Source organism: Hemicordylus capensis, chromosome 12, assembly GCF_027244095.1.
Source record: "Hemicordylus capensis ecotype Gifberg chromosome 12, rHemCap1.1.pri, whole genome shotgun sequence".
In the NCBI taxonomy this organism is placed as follows: Eukaryota; Metazoa; Chordata; class Lepidosauria; order Squamata; family Cordylidae; genus Hemicordylus; species Hemicordylus capensis.
The window spans coordinates 11,823,411-11,843,254 of record NC_069668.1 but is presented as its reverse complement, the minus strand read 5'-3'; the positions used below and the strand labels follow the sequence as shown (position 1 = coordinate 11,843,254).

At 56.3% G+C, this 19,844-nt stretch overlaps 1 protein-coding gene across 11 annotated transcripts in view; it reads left to right on the top strand.

Annotated features, from left to right (window-relative positions):
* The window catches only part of SSH2 (slingshot protein phosphatase 2), a 70,528-nt gene extending 51,265 nt beyond the window's left edge, over positions 1-19,263 (top strand). For all 11 annotated transcript variants that reach the window (XM_053275367.1, XM_053275372.1, XM_053275376.1 and 8 more), the window contains 8 exons: positions 551-745; positions 1,665-1,758; positions 2,525-2,653; positions 4,218-4,264; positions 4,688-4,834; positions 5,228-5,428; positions 10,859-11,708; positions 12,412-19,263. In XM_053275367.1, coding sequence (XP_053131342.1) covers positions 551-745; positions 1,665-1,758; positions 2,525-2,653; positions 4,218-4,264; positions 4,688-4,834; positions 5,228-5,428; positions 10,859-11,708; positions 12,412-14,385 — 3,637 coding nt within the window. In that variant the 3' untranslated portion in view covers positions 14,386-19,263. The remainder of the gene's footprint in view (positions 1-550; positions 746-1,664; positions 1,759-2,524; positions 2,654-4,217; positions 4,265-4,687; positions 4,835-5,227; positions 5,429-10,858; positions 11,709-12,411) is intronic.
* The last annotated feature ends 581 nt before the right edge of the window (positions 19,264-19,844 follow it).

Genomic DNA, 19,844 nt, shown 5'->3' with positions numbered 1-19,844 from the left:
CAAACACTCCCCCGCCGGGCCTTTCCAAGCCGGCTGGTGACACATTTCCGCGGAGCAGGAGGCGTCTGAGTCACAACGGAGAAGCCCCAAGGACAGTCTTATAAGGACAGGGGATCTGCTGCCAGCCCGGGGGGCGGAACTCAGAGCCGCTGTTCCTGCCTGCTCCCTGCATACCAGAGCAAGCCTCTTGTTGACCCCACACCAGACGCTCTGCTGGAAATCCTGGGGGTCACGGGTGGGATGGAGACAGTCTAGAGCAAGGAAGCTCAACTTTGGTCCCCCCCCAGCTGTTTTTGGCCCCCCAGCCCTGATCCTTGTGAACTGGGGACGACCGGTTTTCCCTTGATGTGGTTGACTACAACTCCTGTTGTGCCTTTTGCTTGGGGGTCATGTGAGGTGTAGTCCACCATGTCTGGGACCCCTGTGAGCGGGAGCCCTGGGGATGGGGCGGGCGGGTGGGCCTTGGGGCTGCCCCCAGCTGCAGGCACAGCCCGAGGGGCCCCTGCGGGCTGGCGGTCCTCAGCCCGTCTCCTCTCCCCGCCTGCTTCAGGTCGGCCCTGCAGAGTCTCCACAAGGCCTGCGAGGTGGCGCGGCTCAGCAACTACTACCCGGGAAGCCTCTTCCTCACCTGGGTCAGTTACTACGAGAGCCACATCAACTCGGACCAGGCCTCGGTCAACGAGTGGAATGCCATGCAGGATGTGCAGTCCCACCGGCCGGACTCCCCGGCCCTCTTCACGGACGTGTAAGTGTCGGGCCTCAGCCCAGAGGGGGATGCCGCCGGGGCGCTTCCGGGTTCCCCCTCTCTCGCAGGGATGCCCAGGTCTTGTTGACTACGACTCCCAGCATCCCCAGCCAAAGGCTGTGCTGCAGCTGGGGATGCTGGGAGTTGTAGTTCACAACATCTGGGAATCCCCGCTAGAAGGAGCAGACTGCAAGGGGGCACACGCAAGATATTCAGCACTGGCTACCGTTGTCGAGAGCCTGAGGTTGCAGGCCGGGGATGTTTCTGCGGCCGCCACTCAAGTGCCCCGACCCTCCTGATTAGCTGCAGCTATTTTTACAGCCCGCGATAAGGCCGGAGGCCGCTGGAATGTTCTCACGGGTCCTGGCGGCGCCTCAGGCATTCTGCCTCGCTGTGTAGGGCAGGGCGGCTCCACCTTGGGCCCCCTGCAGCTGCTGGCCTACAACTCCCTTCATCCCTGGCTATTGGCCACTGTGGCTGGGGAAGATGGGAGTTGTAGTCCAAAAACAGCTGGGGGCGGGGGCCGGAGTAGAGCAGGCCTGGTGTAGAGCCTGTTTTCCTTTCCGGGAAAGGGGGCAGGAACTGGGGCACTGAGGGGTCGGAGTGGGGATTTTGGAGACGGGCTGACAGCCAAACGGAGCGTAAGGGCTGCTTAATTTCAGGAGGACTTCTCAGGGGTCATTGGGTCTGGATTTCAGCCACTTTCAGCCTGGTTTTGCAAAGGGCATTGCTCCACGGGACCAGGCTGGTGGCTCCGTTCATCGGCATCATAATTGTGGGTGGGTAGTCGCTGGGGCCATTGCCGGTTGGCTGTCTGTGTTGGCGGCCCTTGAGAACCCCAGTTCTGGTCAGTGACCATCGCGGCCGGCTGCAGCCAGCGCAGGCCTCCAGAACCACTCTTGCCGCTTCTTGCTTGCAGCCCCACGGAGCGCGAACGCACCGAGCGCCTGATCAAGAGCAAGCTGAGGGAAATCATGATGCAGAAGGACTTGGAGAACATCACGTCCAAGGAGGTGAGCCGGAGGAAGCTGGCCGCACTTGAGGGCTATCCAGCCCAACTTGAGCTTACGGGGGGGGGGTGAGGCCAAAATCCCCCACTGGCTCTGAACCAGAACATCCCCGCTGGGATAGGCTCTCTCCTTCCTCACGGGGTGCATTCAGGTCTCTGCCTCTCCCTCCTGAGTTGGATCCAAAACGCCACGTTCCTGCTCCTTGGAGCCTTAGCCCCCATAGCTGGGCTCAGCGTCTCTTTGGTGACTGGCCTTGGATCACTTGGCTTTTGGGTGTCCCCCTAGCCCTAATCTGAAGCGCTCGCCGTGACATCCCACTGGCCTTACGGGCTTCAGATTTTCGGGGGGAGATCTGTGCTGCCTTGCTTTGGCTACTTGATGAGCGTAATAAATCATGTTGCTGCAGGGTTAGAGAAAGGGCTCGAGGGACATGGTGTGCAGCGGTCCTCGGTGTGGCCTCTGTCTTGTGGTAGCAAGCATGCTTTTTCTTTTAGCTAAGCAGGGTCCACCTTGGTTTGCATATGAATGGGAGACTTGATGTGTGAGCCCTGGAAGAGATTCCCCTCAAGGGTTGGAGCCGCTCTGGGAAGAGCAGAAGGTTCCCAGTTCCCTCCCTGGCAGCATCTCCAAGATAGGTCTGAGAGAGATTCCTGCCTGCAACCTGGGAGAAGCCGCTGCCAGTCTGTGCAGACAATCCTGAGCTAGATAAATCAAGGGTCTGACTCAGTAGATAGCAGCTACCTATGTTCCTATGTCCTTCTCCCCCAAGATCCGGACAGAGCTGGAGATGCAGATGGCCTGCAATCTGCGGGAGTTTAAGGAGTTCATCGACAACGAGATGATAGTCATCCTGGGCCAGATGGACAGCCCCACACAGATCTTTGACCACGTCTTTCTGGTGAGTGTGTGGGGAGGGCTGGCAAATTGGTCATCATTGTATTTCCCTCCAATGCACACAGCTCACGATGAAAAGGTAGCAGCCATTCGGGAATGGGTGGATTCATGAACCAAAGAGCAAGGTGAAGACACACCTTGCAGCGACACAGTAGCACCCTCTGTCTATTAGTATGCCCCGGAGCCTGTGGGTGGATGCAAAAGGGAGTCAGTCTTCGGGAAGAGCAGGGAAGTGAGGACCAACACAGGAAAGAGGGCTTCTGTCAGCGGGGCAGGTGGGATCTGCTCCCTTGGCGCCCGGGGCAGGGCAGGGCAGGGCAGTGGTGGGAATCGTGAGCCGGGCCCAAAGGGAGCCGGCAGGCCCCCCGCCCCTCCTTCCGAGCCGTGTAAACACCAAAGATGCCAGGACATGCCTCGCTCCTGTTGATGAGTCAGCACTTCTCCCCCTGGGCTGCTTTGTTTGCCCAGCCCAGAAGGCACACCCTCTCCTGGCTTTCTGTGGGGGGAAGAAGCTGCCGGTGCACCTGGAAGCCCCGCCCCACGGCCGAATCGGAAGCAGCTGTGCCCTGAGTCAGGCCTTGGCCCAGCCAGCAGCGCACACTGACTGCCAGGTGTCAGCACTGACTGGCAGAGGTTGAAGCGGGGACCTTTTGCATGCCAAGCAGAGGAGCTATGAGTTGGAACTTAGGGAGGAGAGCTGGGCTTGTGGGAGCAAGCATGCATTGTCCCCTTTGCTAAGCAGGGTCCACCCTGGTTGCATATGAATGGGGGACTAGAAGTGTGAGCACTGGAAGAGATTCCCCCACTCAGGGGATGGAGCCACTCTGGGAAGAGCATCTGAGGTTCCAAGTGTCCTCTCTGGAGGCATCTCCAAGATAAGGCTGAGAGAGACTCCTGCCTGCAACCTTGGAGAAGCCGCTGCCTGTCTGTGAAGACAATCCTGAGCTAGATGGACCAAGGGTCTGACTCAGGATATGGCAGCTTCTGATGTTCCTAACTTTGCTGGTTTGAGTTTCACCCCTGGCATGAGAGAGAGAGAGAGAGCAAGCAAATGTCTCCTCCCCTTTTCTGTTCCAAACCAACCGAAAACCAAGGGGGTGCCAGAATCCCTTTCTCCACCAGCCCCTCAATTTTGGTCCCAGGCCACTGAGGGAGGGCGGAAGCCGCTTTTCTCCCACTTCCTGGCCTGCTGCTGTTGCTGCTGTTCCCCTCCTTGCTTTCCTTCCTTGATTCCCAGTTCCAACTTTGGAGGCTGTTATTTCCTGGTAGACATTGGAGGCCTGACCCTGCCTGGAAGCAGCAGGTGTGGGGAGAAGAGAGGAGAGAGCCCCAGCCAGGATCCCCCCCCCGCCCCTTCCCCTGAATCTGGCTGCTTGGGCTTTGCAAACAATTCTTCAATAAAGCACAGAGCGCCAGACGACGTCATGTTGGTTTCTGAAATGATCGGGGAGCCTTTCCTCCCTCTGGTGTGGGTTCCCCCCAAACTGCAACCCCCTCCGCCCGTACGCCTGGTTCTGCTCTTGACACTGACCCATGCTCCTTCCTCTTCTGTCTTTCCCACCACGCAGGGCTCGGAGTGGAACGCCTCCAATCTGGAAGACCTGCAGAACCGAGGGTAAGGCGCCTGGGCACAGGGATATGCCAGAAGGGCCCCACCATGCCCCCTCCCAACCAGATCGTGGTGGACTACAACTCCCATCGTCCACTGGCCATTCTGGCAGGGGGCGATGGGAGCTGTAGTCCAACATTACCTGGGGACCCAAGGATAAAAAGGGTCTTGCCTCCCTTTTTATCCCTCATTTTGTCCTCCGAGTAGTGCAGTTGTATATACAGTTAACATCTGCATTTAAGCGGTTAGGATTATGTCTCCTTTTCTGAATCAAAACATTCAACGAGGACTTGCTCACGTCTTCTTCACTCCCCCACCGACACACACACACACACACACACACTTTAGAAACAGAAACGCGATACGGGGCTTGTATCTCCCCTTCCCGCTGCTCTTCCCGGTGTTCTCATTTCCTCTGTTTCCACCCAGCGTGCGGTACATATTGAATGTCACCCGAGAGATTGATAACTTCTTCCCCGGGCTTTTCGAATACCACAACATCCGTGTTTACGACGAAGAGGCCACCGACCTGCTGGCTTACTGGAACGATACCTACAAATTCATCTCCAAAGCCAAGTAAGGCCCTTTTGCGGGGTGGGCGGTGGGGAGTACAAGAGACTCGCCACTCTAGCAAGGTGCCTCTTTGCTCATTTCGCAGGGACTTCCTCATCACTGCTCCAACATGTTCATCTGTACACCGCCTAGATTAGTCTAGAGGATTCTATATTAGGTGATAGAGAAATCCGATAGATAGATAGATAGATAGATAATTATTTATTTAATAGCATACAGTTTATCTATGAAATAAAATGAAAACCCGAACCTCCAGCCTTCCTAAGCTATGGGCCCCTTATGGGTCAGGTTTTTGAGTTAGGGTTAGGGAGGAGGGGGCCCTTTGGCGGCTAAGAGCGCCCCCCCCATTTCCCTTCCTAACGCGCTCTTCCCTCCCCCCCGCCCATGACCCCACAGGAAGAACGGCTCCAAGTGCCTAGTTCACTGCAAAATGGGGGTCAGCCGCTCGGCCTCCACGGTGATCGCCTACGCCATGAAGGAGTACGGCTGGAACCTGGACCGGGCCTACGACTACGTCAAGGAGCGCCGGACGGTCACCAAGCCCAACCCCAGTTTCATGCGGCAGCTGGAAGAGTACCAGGGCATCCTCCTGGCCAGGTGAGGCGGGGTGGATCCCCAGCCGGCGGCGCGTAAGAACAGCCCAGCTGGATCAGGCCCATCCCGTCCAGCTTTGCCCCGCGCATGCCCGCTCTCTCTTGCTGGTGCTGCCCTGCGTCCTCCCATGGATTTGTCTGATCCTTTTTCAAAGAAAACAAAGTCCTCTGAACCAGGGATTCTCAGTCCCCCAGATGGTATTGGACTTCAACTCCCATAATCCCCAGCCCCAGTGGCCTTTGGTTGGGGATTATGGGAGTTGAAGTCCAACGACATCTGGGGACGCAACGGTCGAGAACCCCTCCAGATGGCAGTTTCCGCCCATCCTATGGGGGTGAGTTCCAGAGGTTAACCATAACCCCTGGAGAAATTCTAGCCGGAACCTGCTTCTTGCTAGTTGACTTGGCTGGGCTACTCCTGTTCCATCTTGTTGAGAGAGAGAGAGAGAGAGAATAAAAGCCTGTACGTCCGGCTGTTCCCGGTTCTCTGGCATTTGCAAGCCCGCTTCAGACCAGGGCCTCCGTGGTTGATGCTTCACACAAACCACGGTTTGCATTGATGCACCTGCAACTTGAGACCCTGGGTAATGCCAGGAAGGGAAGCATTTGGGGGGCGGGGGGGAAGCCACTCCAGAGAGAAGAGCAGGGCTGGGGACAGAGTGTGTGGGTCCCCGAGTCTGGCTTGGGTTCAGGTCTGGATTCTCTAAAGCAGGAGTTGGCGTCCCAGGGGTTTGGGATGCGCAGCGCATAATTAACCTGTGGGATTCTCTGCCACAGGATGTGGTGATGGCCACTGGATGGCTTTAAAAAGGGCTGAGACGAATTCATGGAGGACAAGTCTATCAAGGGCTACTAGTCTGGCGGCTACAGGCTTTAGCCAGTTAAATCGCTCGTAAAGGAAAATGCTCAGGAAACCAGTAGATCTGAGCTTGCCCGATGAACCTTCAATGGAAGCTGTCACAATTTATTCCTCCCACCCTCCTGCAAAACGAGACTCGGAGATCCCTCATCTGTGGCTTTGATAAATACGAGGTTATTAAGGCAGGCGCAAATCAGCGCTCTTAGCATGCACAGAGGGCTGTTTGCAGAGTCGCATTCCGCAGGCCAGCCAGCATTCAGCCAGCTCTCAGGGCGTGCTGTTTTCTGAATCTCCAGAACTCTATTCCAGAATCAAATGTTGCTTCTTGGCACTGCTGAGTTGGGGTGGGGGGGAGATTGCAGATGCCCCTGGCCGGGGCTCCCCTCCTTCTCCTCCCTTTCTTATGCAAAAGGGGCTGTTTTGTAATGCGAGACCCTGTCATCTGATTGGGAAAAGATGTCTCAATATTTGCAGGGTGTTTTTCCAAACAACTGTTTCCTATATAGCTGTGTCCCCGCGTGACCTCTGGAGAGGAAAGTGACCGCTGTGTCTGCCAAGGGCCTCTGGGCCTCGGATCCTGGCCCGCCCCGCCCCGCTGGGCACGCCATGGACGTGGGTGGGTGGCAGAGCGGAGAGATCGCTGGTGTTAGCCTAGGAGCCAGCTTGGGGGCAGTGTTCCCTCGCACAGGGGTGCCCAGATGTGGTGGACGACAACTCCCAGAATCCCCAAGCAAAAGCCGTGGCAGCTGGGGATTCTGGGAGTTGTACTCCACAACATCTGGACTACGTTTGCCAGGGGGGTCTCCAAAGCTTTGAAGGGTTTTAAACCACCAAAAAAACACGCTCACATTTTATCCGTGTTGTCAGAGGCGTGGAAATGAGAATGGGCAGCAATGTCCTGCAGAGGGTACTCCATGCAGAGAGAATCCTGCAGTTTGTTCATTGGAACCCTGGCCCTTTCCGCAATTTCCCCCAGATCGTTTTGGGGTTAGGGAGAAAGCAGGGGTGGTGGCGCACAGAAAATGCGACCGTCTCTTTGGGGAGGGGTAGATGTTGCCCCAAAGCACGGTGAGCCTTTGCCCCCTGAGAGGGTCCCCATGGCCAGAGTTTGTGGGCCTGGACTGGGCAGGGTGTCTGGCCTGAGCTCTTCACTTCGGCAGAGACTTTCACCTCTGGGGTGTTGCCATGAGCCTTCGAGGGAGACCAGTCTCTCCTCTTTCCTTCCGGCCTCCTGCAGTGCAGAATGGAGGGCTGAGACGGAGAGAAAGGGGTCTGGCCTGAGGCCCTGTCAGTGGGCCCCCAAGACAGGCACGATATGCATCCTCCAGCTGTTGTTGGGCTTCGGCTCCCATCATGCCTTGCCTCAGGGGCCAGAGATCTTGCTGGACTTCAGTAAGATCCAAAGACCATTGTGGCAGGGGATGATGGGAGTGGTAGTCCAGCGAGATCTGCAGAACCTCTGGCTACAGCCTCTTTCTGAGAAGGGACCCATTTTAAAGAATGAGGCAGGGGTTAATGGGGCGGGGGCTGAAATAAGCCGCAAACCCACCCACCCCCGTTTCTGTGCGCCCCGGGGCCTGTCTCTCTTCCCCTCCTCTTGTGTGGATCAGCTCGGCTTCCCAGCCTCCAGCCCCCGTGAAGCCTTGTTTACCTCCCCACCCCAGGCAGGTAAACCGCTGATTCACATTCATATGACTGGCGCTTGGGTTTCAGGGCTGGCTGGCTGTCATGAGGGCTGTGTTTTCTGGACGATCAGGTTACGACTTCGGGAAGAGCCCGGCAATGGGGGTGGCGGGGGGGGGGGTTGCAGAGAACAGGCTGCAGCAGTAAGACAGTGCCAACAACAACAACAATTTATATGCCGCTTCTCGACAAATGAGAATTAATTGATTGATTGATTTGATTTAATGGCTCCCTGTCCCCAAAGGGCTCACAGTCTAAAAAGAAACATAAGACAGACCCCGCCAACAGTCACTGGAGGGCTGCTGTGCTGGGGGTGGATTGGGCCAGTTACTCTCCCCCTGCTCAATAAAGAGAATCGCCACTTTCAAAAGGTGCCTCTTGGCCCAGCTAGCAGCAGGGGTGAAGGGGTTCATTGTCAGGCCATTCTTGTGCTGCTGGGAGGCTTCCCCCAGACGCGGGTGCTGCCAATGGTACTACATAGAATGCCCGAGTTGGAATGGGCCTCGGAGGTCATCTGCGACGGCATCCCTGACAGATGCAGCCTCGGCTGGAAAGCCTCCCAACGAAAGAGAGCCCAGCGCTTCATGAGGCAGACTGTTCCACTGTCCAACAGCCTTTGCAGTTAGGGAATTAGGAACATAGGCAGCTGCCATATACTGAGTCAGACCCTTGGTCCATCTTGCTCAATATTGTCTACACTGGCTGGCAGCGGCTTCTCCAAGGTTGCAGGCAGGAGTCTCTCTCCGCCCTCTCTTGGAGATGCTGCCAGGGAGGGAACTTGGGACCTCAGATGCTCTTCCAGAGTGGCCCCATCCCCGAAGGGGAATGCTCACACATGTAGTCTCCCATTCAACTGCAAACCAGAGTGGACCCTGCTTAGCAAAGGGGACAAGTCATGCTTGCGGCCAGCAGACCAGCCTGCATCGGCTTCCTTGCTGTTTCAAACCACGGGTTCCAGTCCTGTCCTCGGGAGTGACAGAGAACCAGCCCACTCCTTCTCTCCCCTCCGTCTTCTCCTTCCCTCTTCCCGCACCTAAAACCACCAGGGTTGGCTGCAAAATGTTGTATCAGGTCTCGTTCCTAAGAGTCTCAGGTGCAGCATTTAAAAGAGCACATTTCCAGGCCATTGGAGCTAGGCGTGATGAGCCCTGTAGTCCCAAGGAGACCTGGGAACCATAGCCTCCCCGATTTGCTGTGGCCTCCGCTTCGTGGGTTCTGGAGCGTGAAAGATTCATGCCCCAACCAACCTTTTCAGGTCTCGAAGGTGCCACAAGGTGCCTCTTTTTCTGTATGCATTTGAAGGGTGCTGTCTGTTCTCGGCAGACGCCTCTTCCTTTTCCTCCACCTGCCCTGGCTAGACTCGATCCTACCCCAAATTGCTCCGCAGCCTCAGACGTCTCTGGCCCCGAAGGCTGAGCTTGTTCCGGCATCTTCCAGACCAAAGGGAAGCACTCGATACTGAGTCCGCCCCTTGGTCCATCTCGCTCCGAATTGTCTGCACTGGCTGGCAGCGTCTCTCCCGGGTTTCAGGCAGGAGTCTCCCTGGAGAGGCTGCCAGGGAGTGGACCTGGGACCGTCCAGTCCCCAAGACCCTGGGAATCTAGGAAGCGGCCTTGGATCCAGCTCGCTCAGTCTTGTCGGCAAGCCCCCTTGCAAGACGGCAGCCCCCAGTGCCGATGGAGGGCGCGCCGGGCGGACGTATCGCACAGGGGTCTGGGGCTCTTGGCCAAGAGGGCTGCTTGTCCCTCTTTGTGAAGACCCAGAGAGCCGAGCCTGGCTTTCGCTGGGATCCCCGGAGGGGAGGCAGAGCGCGGAGACCCTTCCCAGGCGGGCAGACCGTGGACTCTCCCGTGGGCTCCGGGCTCCCTCTAGGGGCAGCAGCTGGGAGGAGGCGGCAGGAACAGTCACCCCGTCACCACACACACCCCCGTCCCCAACATCACGGCTGCCTTGCATGTTTTCTCCGGTCAGGTTCCGTTCCGGAGAGAAGTGCCCTCTGTGATCCTGGGGCCTGGAGGTGACTCTGGGAACAGGTGGCTGGGCAGCAGCTGACCGGAGACAAAAGCGGGTGACTTGGCCATCGAAAGCGACCTTTCCTCTCTGCGCCCCCCCCCCGGCCAGGCAAGGTGCTATTTATAGGCCACCAGCGTGGCTCTGATGGGGCCGCGCCGCTGTTTTCCTCTCCCTCCCCTTGCCCTGTGCCAGGAAAGTAGATTCGGCACCCTGGTGATTCCCTAGCTCAAGGCCTGTCGAGATGGGCAGGGTGGGGGCATTCCATTGCCCGCCCTCTTCTGGGGGTCTCTAGGAGCCGTGCCTGCCGTACTCTGCAGAGCCCTCGCTGGCGTTCTGTCTCTTGGCCACACTAGAGTGGGTCAGAGTGCGGGAACCGGCTCTTACGGGGTTTTTAAGGCGCTTCAATGTTGCGGTAGCCAGCATGAATTGCCCCCCTTTGCTAAGCAGCATCTGCTTTGGTTTGCATGTGTATGGTTGACCACATGTGAGCTCTGGATGGGGCCGTTGCTCTCTGGTAGAGCATCTGCTTTACCATGCAGGGTGGTCCCGGGTTCAATCCCTGGCAGCAACCCCCAGGTAGGGCTGGGAAAGACCCCTGCCTGAAACCTTGGAGAAGCCGCCACCAGTCAGTGCAGGCAATCTTGAGCTAGTGGGACCAAGGGTCTGACTCAGTCTATGGCAGCTTCCTGTGTAACTCTGGTTATTTTGGACAGGGTGGGTGGAGGGAACGACGCTGGGTCTAATCCGCCCTCGAATAACATGCCTGCAGTGCTTCCTGCAGGGCTCCTTTGGTGGTTGCTCCCCTTTTAAAAAAATTTTGCTTGGGATCTGGACCTTGTTCCAGCCGCGCTAAACCCCCTGCTGTTCTCTCCCCTTCAGTAAACAGCGGCATAACAAGCTCTGGCGGTCGCACTCGGACAGCGACCTCTCAGACCACCACGAGCCCATCGGCAAGTCCGGGATGGAGGTCAGCAAGAAGGAGATCACCACCTCTGCGGACCAGATCTCGGAGAACAAGGTCTCCAACAGCCCCCACGCGCCAGTGTCTCCAGGAATCCCCGCCGTGGAACCCCTGTGCCATTCCTGCCCGAACGCCACTGAGGAATTCTGCATCCCGCAGTGGGGGAGCCGGCTGGAGCTGACCTCGAGGGACTTCCGTGCGGAGCAGATTGAGGACACGCTGAACTTGAATAACATCAACGGCTGCCCCGCTGGTTGCTGCCTGGCTGAGGCGACCTTCCCCCTGGACAACTACCCCACTTCGGGTGCCTTACTTCAGCAGGAGGTAGCCTTGGGGGTGGCTGCCGAGTTCCCGGACTTGACGGTGGAGGACTTGGAGAAAGACGCCCTGAAGCAAGGGGGCGGGAGCGTCGACCTGGTCCCCATGGAAGAGCTGGCCCCCTGCTTACAGGACCCTCCCCGGTCTCCAGGCCACAACTCTCCCAGCCCACTTTTGGGGCCCCAGTCCGAGCATGCCGATTTCGGCACCGACCGGATCGACTTCTTCAGTGCCTTGGAGAAGTTTGTGGAGCTCTCTCAGGAGGGCAGGCCACGGGCGTGCTCCCACTCCAGAGCAGAGGACCAGGGAGGCGGGAGGAACGGGCTCTCCAAAGTTGCCACGCTGGAGTTGCTGCCCTCGGAGCCGGCAGAGGACGCGCTGCGGAGTCATTCCACTGGCAGCTCCCCGCAGGCGGTGGAAAAATCTCCGGTGGAGGGAGAGCAGCTGAAGGTATGGAGAGTTTTGGGGAAACGGAAACTCCTGCAAGACCCTTCTCAAGCCTGCAGCTTCAGAGAGCTGCTGCCAGTCCGTGTCGGCAGTGCTGAGCTAGGTGGACCCAGGGTCTGACCCGATCGAAAACCGCTTCCTGTGTTCCTGTAATGAGGGGGTTGCAAACCTCTGGGGACCTCGCCTTGAAAACCCCTGGTCTTGTCACGGTGCCAAAATGAGGCGGCTGTGCAGGCCCCACTGCCAGCTTCCAGTCTGAGAGTCAAGACAGAGTCATTTGGTTGAGCAGGGCAGGAGAAGGCCACCTGGCCGGTGATGGCTCCTAGTGGGGTGGCTGCTTCATTGCCTCGCCCTGTTGGGGGTCAGGATCCCAGTCCTTTTCCTCCTGACCTTGGGTCGGGATCCTGAGCCACAACAGCCTGGCTGTCCTGAAGTTGCTTCAGCTGATCAGGGGGCAATTCTTGGGTCACTGTAGGGAGCTTCTATGGCCTCAGCAAGAGAGGGTTCTGCGAAGGGAGAGGGCCAGTGGCCAGTGGTCCCAGGCCGGCCAGCCGTAGGGGGAGGACTTGTTGTATGTGGCAGTATTGTATTTCTCTTGGGCTCGGATCTCTTTTAACCCCTGTCCCCTTTCTTTCTTTCTTTCTTTCTTTCTTTCTTTCTTTCTTTCTTTCTTTCTTTCTTTCTTTCTTTCTGTTTCTCCCTTCAGCTCTCCGAACCGAACCACTCCAGTGGCCTGACCCGGTCCCACTCGGAGAACGCCATCTCCGTGAAAGAGATCATCACGGAAATCGAGTCCATCCACCAGGGGGCAGCAGGGCCGGGGCTGGCGAAAGTGGACGGCTCGACCAACCCAGTCCTGACGCCCAAGAGGAACACGGTCCACGAGCTCCCAGCCGAGCCGGTCTGGGTGTGGGACGGCAAGGCTGGGAAAACCGAGCCAGGGGACGGAGCGGGCTTGGTCCTGAAGGAGCCGCCGAGACTGGACCAGGACGGTGCTTCGGCCTCACAGGGACCTCCCGGCAAACTGGATGCGGAAGGAAGTGGCAGTGGGGGCGAGAGCCCGCCCGAGGCCCGCCCGAACCCAGGGCCCAAGTGGTGCCCGGGATCTGTGCGGCGTGCCACCCTGGAGTTTGAGGAGCGGCTGAGGCAGGAGCAGGAGCTGCAGCACGCGGCCCCCGTGGCTGCCATGCTCCCCGCCCGCAAGAACTCCAAGAACGAATCGGCCACAGCCGACCCCTCTGCGAAGGGCAAGGATGAAGAGCCGCCTCACGGGCAGGCCCCGCTCCGCAAGGATAACGGGGCCTCGAGAGCAGAAGGTCCGGAGACTGAGGCTGGCTCGGAATTGCCCGTCCCTCTGCCGCCATCCCCGCTCCGGGACAGCCCGTTGGGGGAACCCCACACAGATTCCGCAGGGCTGGCCAAGGAGTGCCGGACGGTGGTGGTTTCCGTGGAGAGTCACGAGGTCTCGGCTCCGTGCCTCCTGCCGAAGAGGATTGAGATCATTGAATACACCCACGCGGTCCGGGTGCCCGCCCTCCCCGGGATGGATTTGACAACGGCGGAGAGGAATTGCGCACTTGAGGTGCCGGAGAAAGCCAAGATGGCGGCGGCGGCGGCACCACTATTGGTCGATGAGAATTGCAACAGCTCAGAGGACCCCTTTGATCCCGTGGGAGTGTCGCCACTGCGGAGGCCATCGGCGCTGGAGCCCGGAGACGTGAAGAAAGCCATCTTCTGCTTGGGCAGCCCTGAGGAGGAGGCCGCTGGGGTGCTGGCCAGGCCGGGAGGCTCTCCGTCCTCCAGCCGGGTGAGATGCTCGCCCCCGCAGCATTCGGATGGCCTTGATCAGCAGCACTTTCTGGCCTTGGAGGGGGTCACTCAGGACAGCACAAGCACAGACTGCGAGCCAGCCCCCCTTGGGGGCTACGCTGGGAACGGACAGTTTGCCTTGGAGGAGAGGGGGAGCTCCCTACGCAGGAGGAGCGAGGGCGCTTTGACACACTGGAGCCAAGAGGGCTTCGACGTACCCGATACGCCGGTTCTGCAGGCCCCCTCCGCCCCGCCCCTTGGCTGCAGCCTTCCGCACAGCTCCAGCAGCGACAGCATCAAGGACTTGAGCCGGGGCGCCGGCTTGGTGAAACTGCGGGCGGAAGCAATGGAGGCCCGGATCCGCCAGTCGGGCCTCACCACGCCTTCCCAAATGAAGCGCTCGGCATCCTTAGCCAAGCTGGGCTGCCTGGACTTGTCGAAAGACGACTTGCCCGGCAGGGGCTCGCTCGCCTCGGACACCAGCCTGGCGTCTCTGGAGCCGCTTCGGCCCGCCGCGGAGTGTGGCTTCCGAGGCCCAGCTGGGACTCCCTGCCCCATCCCCTTGTTGCCGGTCCTTCAAGCTCCCCAGCCCACCGAGCACGTGGTGGAACCACTCGAGATCCCCGCGGAGTGCATCGCCCTGAGCAAACCCGTGGCGAGGCCTCCGGCCCAGTACGCCAAAGAGTTCAGCCTGGCCCCCCCGCTGGCCCCGGGAGCGAAATTGACTAGCAGCCAAGCAGCCGGACTGCTTCCAGCCCCGTGGCTGGCCGTGGTCCCTAGATTCCAACATGCTAGAACTCGACCGCCGAGGAGGCTGAAAAAGGCGAACGAGAGGAAACGTACCACCAATCCACTGTACCATACCATGTGATCTTCGGCCCCCGCTTCCCCCCACCCCACCCCCCACCCCATTTTGCAACCTCCTCGTGGTGTTCTTCAAATGGGGCAGATGTAATATATACTGAAACGTGCACTTTATGGGTTGGTTTTATATGTTGGTCATTTTTACTGTTCCTGCTGCATGTTGGTTCCGAGGTGGCTGCTGTCTGCCCCCCCCCCCCCATCCCCTGTGCGAGTGACTACAGGATGGTGTCTTTGTTGTTTTCATATTAAAAGAAGACAAAAAACCTTTAACTCTAATAAACCTCAACTTGTGTTTGCTTTGTTTTAAAAGAACACAACCCTTAAAAAAAAAAAAAAAAAACAAGCACAGCCGCTCCAAATGGCTCTCTTTCATCCTGCCAGACCTGCTCTTTTATGACGGAGGAAACTGCTGCACAGATTGTGGACATTGCTGTATGCCCAGCCCACATCTTCTTCTGCCTGCACCAGTAGTCCCTGTAACAGGGATTCCCAGATGTTGTTGACTACAACACCCATCATCCCCTGCAGTAATGGCCTTTGGCTGGGGATGATGGCTGTTGTAGTCATCATCAGCGTCTGGGAATTCCTGTGAGAGGGGACACGAGTTGCAGAATCTCATACTCTGAAAGTGCCTGTCGGCATCCAAAGAGATCAAAAATTGTAGTGCCAAATTCTCCCCATTCTAACTAGCTGCGGCAAAATGAGCCTTGGGAGATAACCTATCGGAAACTCTGCTGAGGGAACAAATCATGGTGCAGGGGGGTCTACTGGGTGCTTCTTGGTCTGTTCCTCAGTTGGGCTGGGATCCTGGCTTGCTTCGAAACGGGCAACATAACTCCTCCTCCTTGGGGGCGCTCAGAGTTCGGCCACCTTCTAGCAAGCTATGATCCAAGTGATTAAGCAGTCAGTCCAGGGGTTCCCAGCCTTGGGCCTCCAACTGTTGTTGGACTACAGCTCCCGTCACCCCCCACGCTTTGGCCATTGCAGCAGGAAATGATGGGAATTGTAATGCAGCAACACCTGGTGATTGATGGTAAGGAACTCTTGTCTAACTGCTTAGGCAGAATTTAGAAAAGGCCATTTTAAGTGGGGTTGAATTGGACAGGTTATCATTTCTTCAATGACTGTAGCCATAAGCAAATTTTCCAGTTGTTATCTATGCCCTCTGGCAAGAGAACATCTCCTAGTCTAAGGCCCGGTGTTTTCAAAAGCCTTAAATACTACAGATCGGCTCTGAGGCGGGCAAAGTACTTTGGGACAGGTTTCTGATTCCAGCGGTAAGAATCTGTCAGTCACAGAATCAGCATTTTGGCCATCGTTTCTGATTCCAGAGATGTCTGTAATGGAATCAGCTGTTTTGGCATGGGTTCTGATTATGTGGCTGATATAGTTAGCACATTTCAGAGCCTCTCTGTACTATTTGAGTTTTGCAAAAATAATAATAATAATAATAATACAGCCCTATAGTAGGAGATGAACAACAGTGGGTATATATGTATATAATATCAATTTCAAAATTTTCTTATAGCTACTGTCATTGGGGAAAGTGGTAACACGGCTGATTCTGTTACACCTGGAATTGCCCAGACGGCATTTGGAGAGGTGGGTGCCGCAGAGCCATGTGGCACTTGCACACAGATTCTTCCAAAATCCAGCTCCAGACAGAAGGTTCACTGGAAAACGCGCTTCTTACGGGGCTGCCAAATGCATTTGAGTCATGTCATTTCGACAAGGAGCTTGAAAAATAGCCATTTGGAGGGGCTGATCCAAAGGGAAAAGTTGGGGGAGATCTGAGAAGCAGGGTGTTCTCTTAAAACAAATGTCCTTTTTAGGGTGTTGACCCTTTCATTACTTGAATAAAGCTATGGGCCTTTCAGAAATATGGCCATATCATCTGTGTGTCCCCCCCTTTTTTGACTGTGCAAACCACGTGTGCCCCCCCCCACCCTACATCTTTGTGTTCCAGTCCAGTCTTTTGCCTTGGTCTTCTTGCTGTCACCCCCGCCGCCACTCCCTTCTTCATGCAGAAAGGGGCTCTTCCTTCTGGCCTTCCCCTCCACCAGATAATATTTTCCCCTGGAGCACATTGTGCATAACAGTGCTTTTGTAGATAACTCCTCTGGGGGTTCTTGTCTAGCGTTCCTGTTCCCCCCTTTTTTTGTTTTTTAAGAGGAAAAGGGGGAGAATTGGAATCTCTCTGTCAACTGGAAAACTGACTCACCTGGCTAGGGCCCTCTCCGGGGTTAGCCGGGCAGTCTGCCTGGAAGAGGTTTGAACGTACCTCCCCATCCTCCCAGCACTTGCCTTCCATGATCAAAACCAAAAGGCGGGAGGCCTCTTGCCAGCGTGGGCCAAATAGATACATCTCCCTTCTTTTGGTCTGCGTGAGCATCCTTTCCCATCCCATTGTCTACGGCAGGGGGTCCCCAGGTGGTGGTGTACTACAGCTCCCATCATCCCCTGCTGCAGTGGCCAAAGGCCTTGGGAGTTGTAGTCCAACCACATCAGGGACCCAAGACTGGGGCCACCCCTCGCTCTGCAGTTTTAGGAAGGGCCTCTTTCGCTCTTGGTGCCTTCTTTTGTGGGCACGCTCTTCTTGGAAATCAGGGTCTTGAGAGTTCTCCTTTCCCCTTCGGCTTGTGCTGAGTGCTGCAAAAAACCATGCCTGAAGCCCCATGATTTCATGATGCCTGGTGGTGTGTGCTGGATGCGTAGGAGCCGGTAGTGAGCGCCACTGTCAGCTTTGCCAGCAGGGAAGCCACCGGCGCTTCTGCACACAAGTTTTTCCCTTTTGCCTGTGAATGAATTCCAGGTTGGTTTTCGATCTCTTGGGGGGCGGGAGTGCGTCTCCCCTCCCTCTAGGACCACCCTGTCTTTTCAGGATTCTTTGTTCCTCTACCACTTCCTGCCTGTGTTGGGTCTTTGGGTCTTTTCTCGTGGCGTCTTGACCTCTGCAGTGAACTGCAGATTTGTTCCCATCTCGGAACAGAAATGCTTTCCACCCTACTTGTTTCTGCATCTTTGTAGGACACCATCCATGTGGTGGCTTCCTTCTTGTGAGGGCAGCACCAGATTCTTTCCCCTCATGGATCCCAGATGGGCTTGCATTTCCATAACTCTTGCATGAATGAGGATCCACTTCGGGGCCAATCCTGGCACCCCTAGGTGCCCACTTGAAGCCCAAAGATGTGTCAGTGGCGGGCAGACAGATGGTAGCTGTGGCTGTCCTCTTTGGGGTGGGGGTTCCTGTTCATCTTTCGGGATCCAGAGTTAAGCCTGAGGTCTCTTCTGGAAGCAAAATCTGTGCCTTCTAACTTCATTTCTGCCTTGCAGCTGGCCATGTTTTGGGGGGTGGGGGGGAGGGCCATCACCCTAAATCACACCCCAAATGCTGTTCCTATTTAGCGGTAATTCGGCATTCCAATTTGCGCTCGCTCCCAGAAGCAGCCACTGGGCACAGACCCCCAAGGCCTCCGTGAGCATTTTCCAAGCACCTGAGCCTCAGAGGTCCAGAAGAACCCGGAGAACCCCCTGCAGAGTCAGGTCTTGACTTTCTCGTGTTTATTTGCGAAAGCTGCACCACTGTTTAAAAGGGCCGCTGCTGTCCACCAAGGGCATTTTCGTTCGTTATCCACGTGCAGAGTGGCTCTTCTCTTGTAGTTCTGCTCAGAAATGGGATGCGCTTCACTTCTGCCTTGCAGCTGGCCTGTACAACCATCTCAGCAGCCTGCTTCCCCCCCCCCCCCCGGCTCCATTTCTGGCCCTGGCTTGAGTCTTGTCCCCAGAGAGCGAGGTGCGTTTGCAGGACAGGCCGCTGTCTCCTTGCAAGGCTGCCTGCGTGAACAATTTGCGATCACCTTGTGTCGCCGTGCGTTCTGCTGCCCTCAACAATATCCTCCTTCCTCTCCGCCCTTGGGTGTCAAATGTTGCAAGACCTGCGCATTTTCTCAGCTAAGCAACACAGCTAGCAAGTTCACATCTCGATTTGGGGAGGGGGGGGTTTTAAATCGGGAGGATGGTGCATGCCTCTCTGATTCCTGTGCCAATCAAACTGCTTGATGGTAGATTCTTCTCCCCAATTCCTCAATGTTAATGCCACTCACTTCTCCACAGCGAAAGGGGGTTAAAAATGTATGAAAATCCATTCTGATAGTGGTAGAATATCTCCCTGTGTTTGCCTTGAAAACAGCTTTTTGCATCGTTCAGGAAACGAGCTATGGAGGAGGTGTGCTAGGGCAGGGCTGCACAACTTTGGCGCTCCAAGTGGTGTTGGACTGCAACTCCCGTCTTCCATGACCATTGGCTGCTGTGGTTGGGGGTGATGGGAGATGTAGTCTGCCAACATTTGGAGAACCAAAGTTGTGCTGCTGGGTGCTTTCCCCTGTTCCTTGATGTCTCCTGTGCTTGTGGTGAATGATGTTGTCTCAAACTCCCCAGGAGGTGAATGTGGGAGAGGCAATTCCCCGCACAGTTGGAACTTGCTTCCTGAGGGTTTGGGGCCTGCAAGTAGTAGCTCTTTGATATACTGAGATAGATACCCTGGTTTGGAACCCAGGATATTTCTGGATGTGGATCTTTTCAGCCTTTTTCCCAGGGTATCTTGCACCCTTCTGTTCCATCTATCCTGTCAGGGATTTGTGTGTTTCAGCAGAATCTGGAATCTTCTGGGGATAACTGCAAAATGTGGGGTGGGAAAGGGAATGCTTTTTGCTTTCTTGACATCTCCTCCCTGCCTTGCCTTTGCCTTTTGATCTCCCAACAGTGGCTTTGTACCATAGACTTTGACCGACAGGACGCTCGGGTGTTTTTAAATGTGAACTCCCGCACTTGACCAGTGCGGCTTCAATGTTCTTGTTACCAGATGAATAAATTTTTATTTTGAGAATCAAGCATATCTGTCTGAACTGGGGGTGGGTGGGGTGGCGCATCGGCCCGTAGTGAAAGCTGTGAGGCGCAAGTGGAAGAGTGCTACTCGGAACATATTTGAGCACTAATTACTTTACTTGTGCTCAGACCACAGAAATAGGACAGGAGGTGGCTAGGGTGTCGCAGCTGCGGGGAAGGAATGATCATGGTGAGTTTTGACGAGGTCTTTCTGCACCCTTAGAGATAGAAGGGAGGCAGTGGCATTGCAGGGCTTCCAGATTTCAGCGTGTTCTCGTGCTTTTCTTGTCCTGACCATCGGCCCTGCCGCGGCCACATCTGCCGTGGGGTTTTTAAAACGCAAAAACTACAACAAAATTTTGTCCGCATCGGAGGAATGGGCATGAAGTCAGGCAGGAACGTCCTCCACCCGTGACTCCATGGAGAGATCATCATAACTTGTTCAGTGGTTACCCTAACCCTTTCCTCTGTGCAAGAATGCCTGCACTTTCCCCCTAATCATTGGGCAGTAGGGATGAAGGCGTTGATACTGCGGTGAAAGCTGTAACTGCAACAGCTGGGCAGTAGTGGAGGAACCCATTG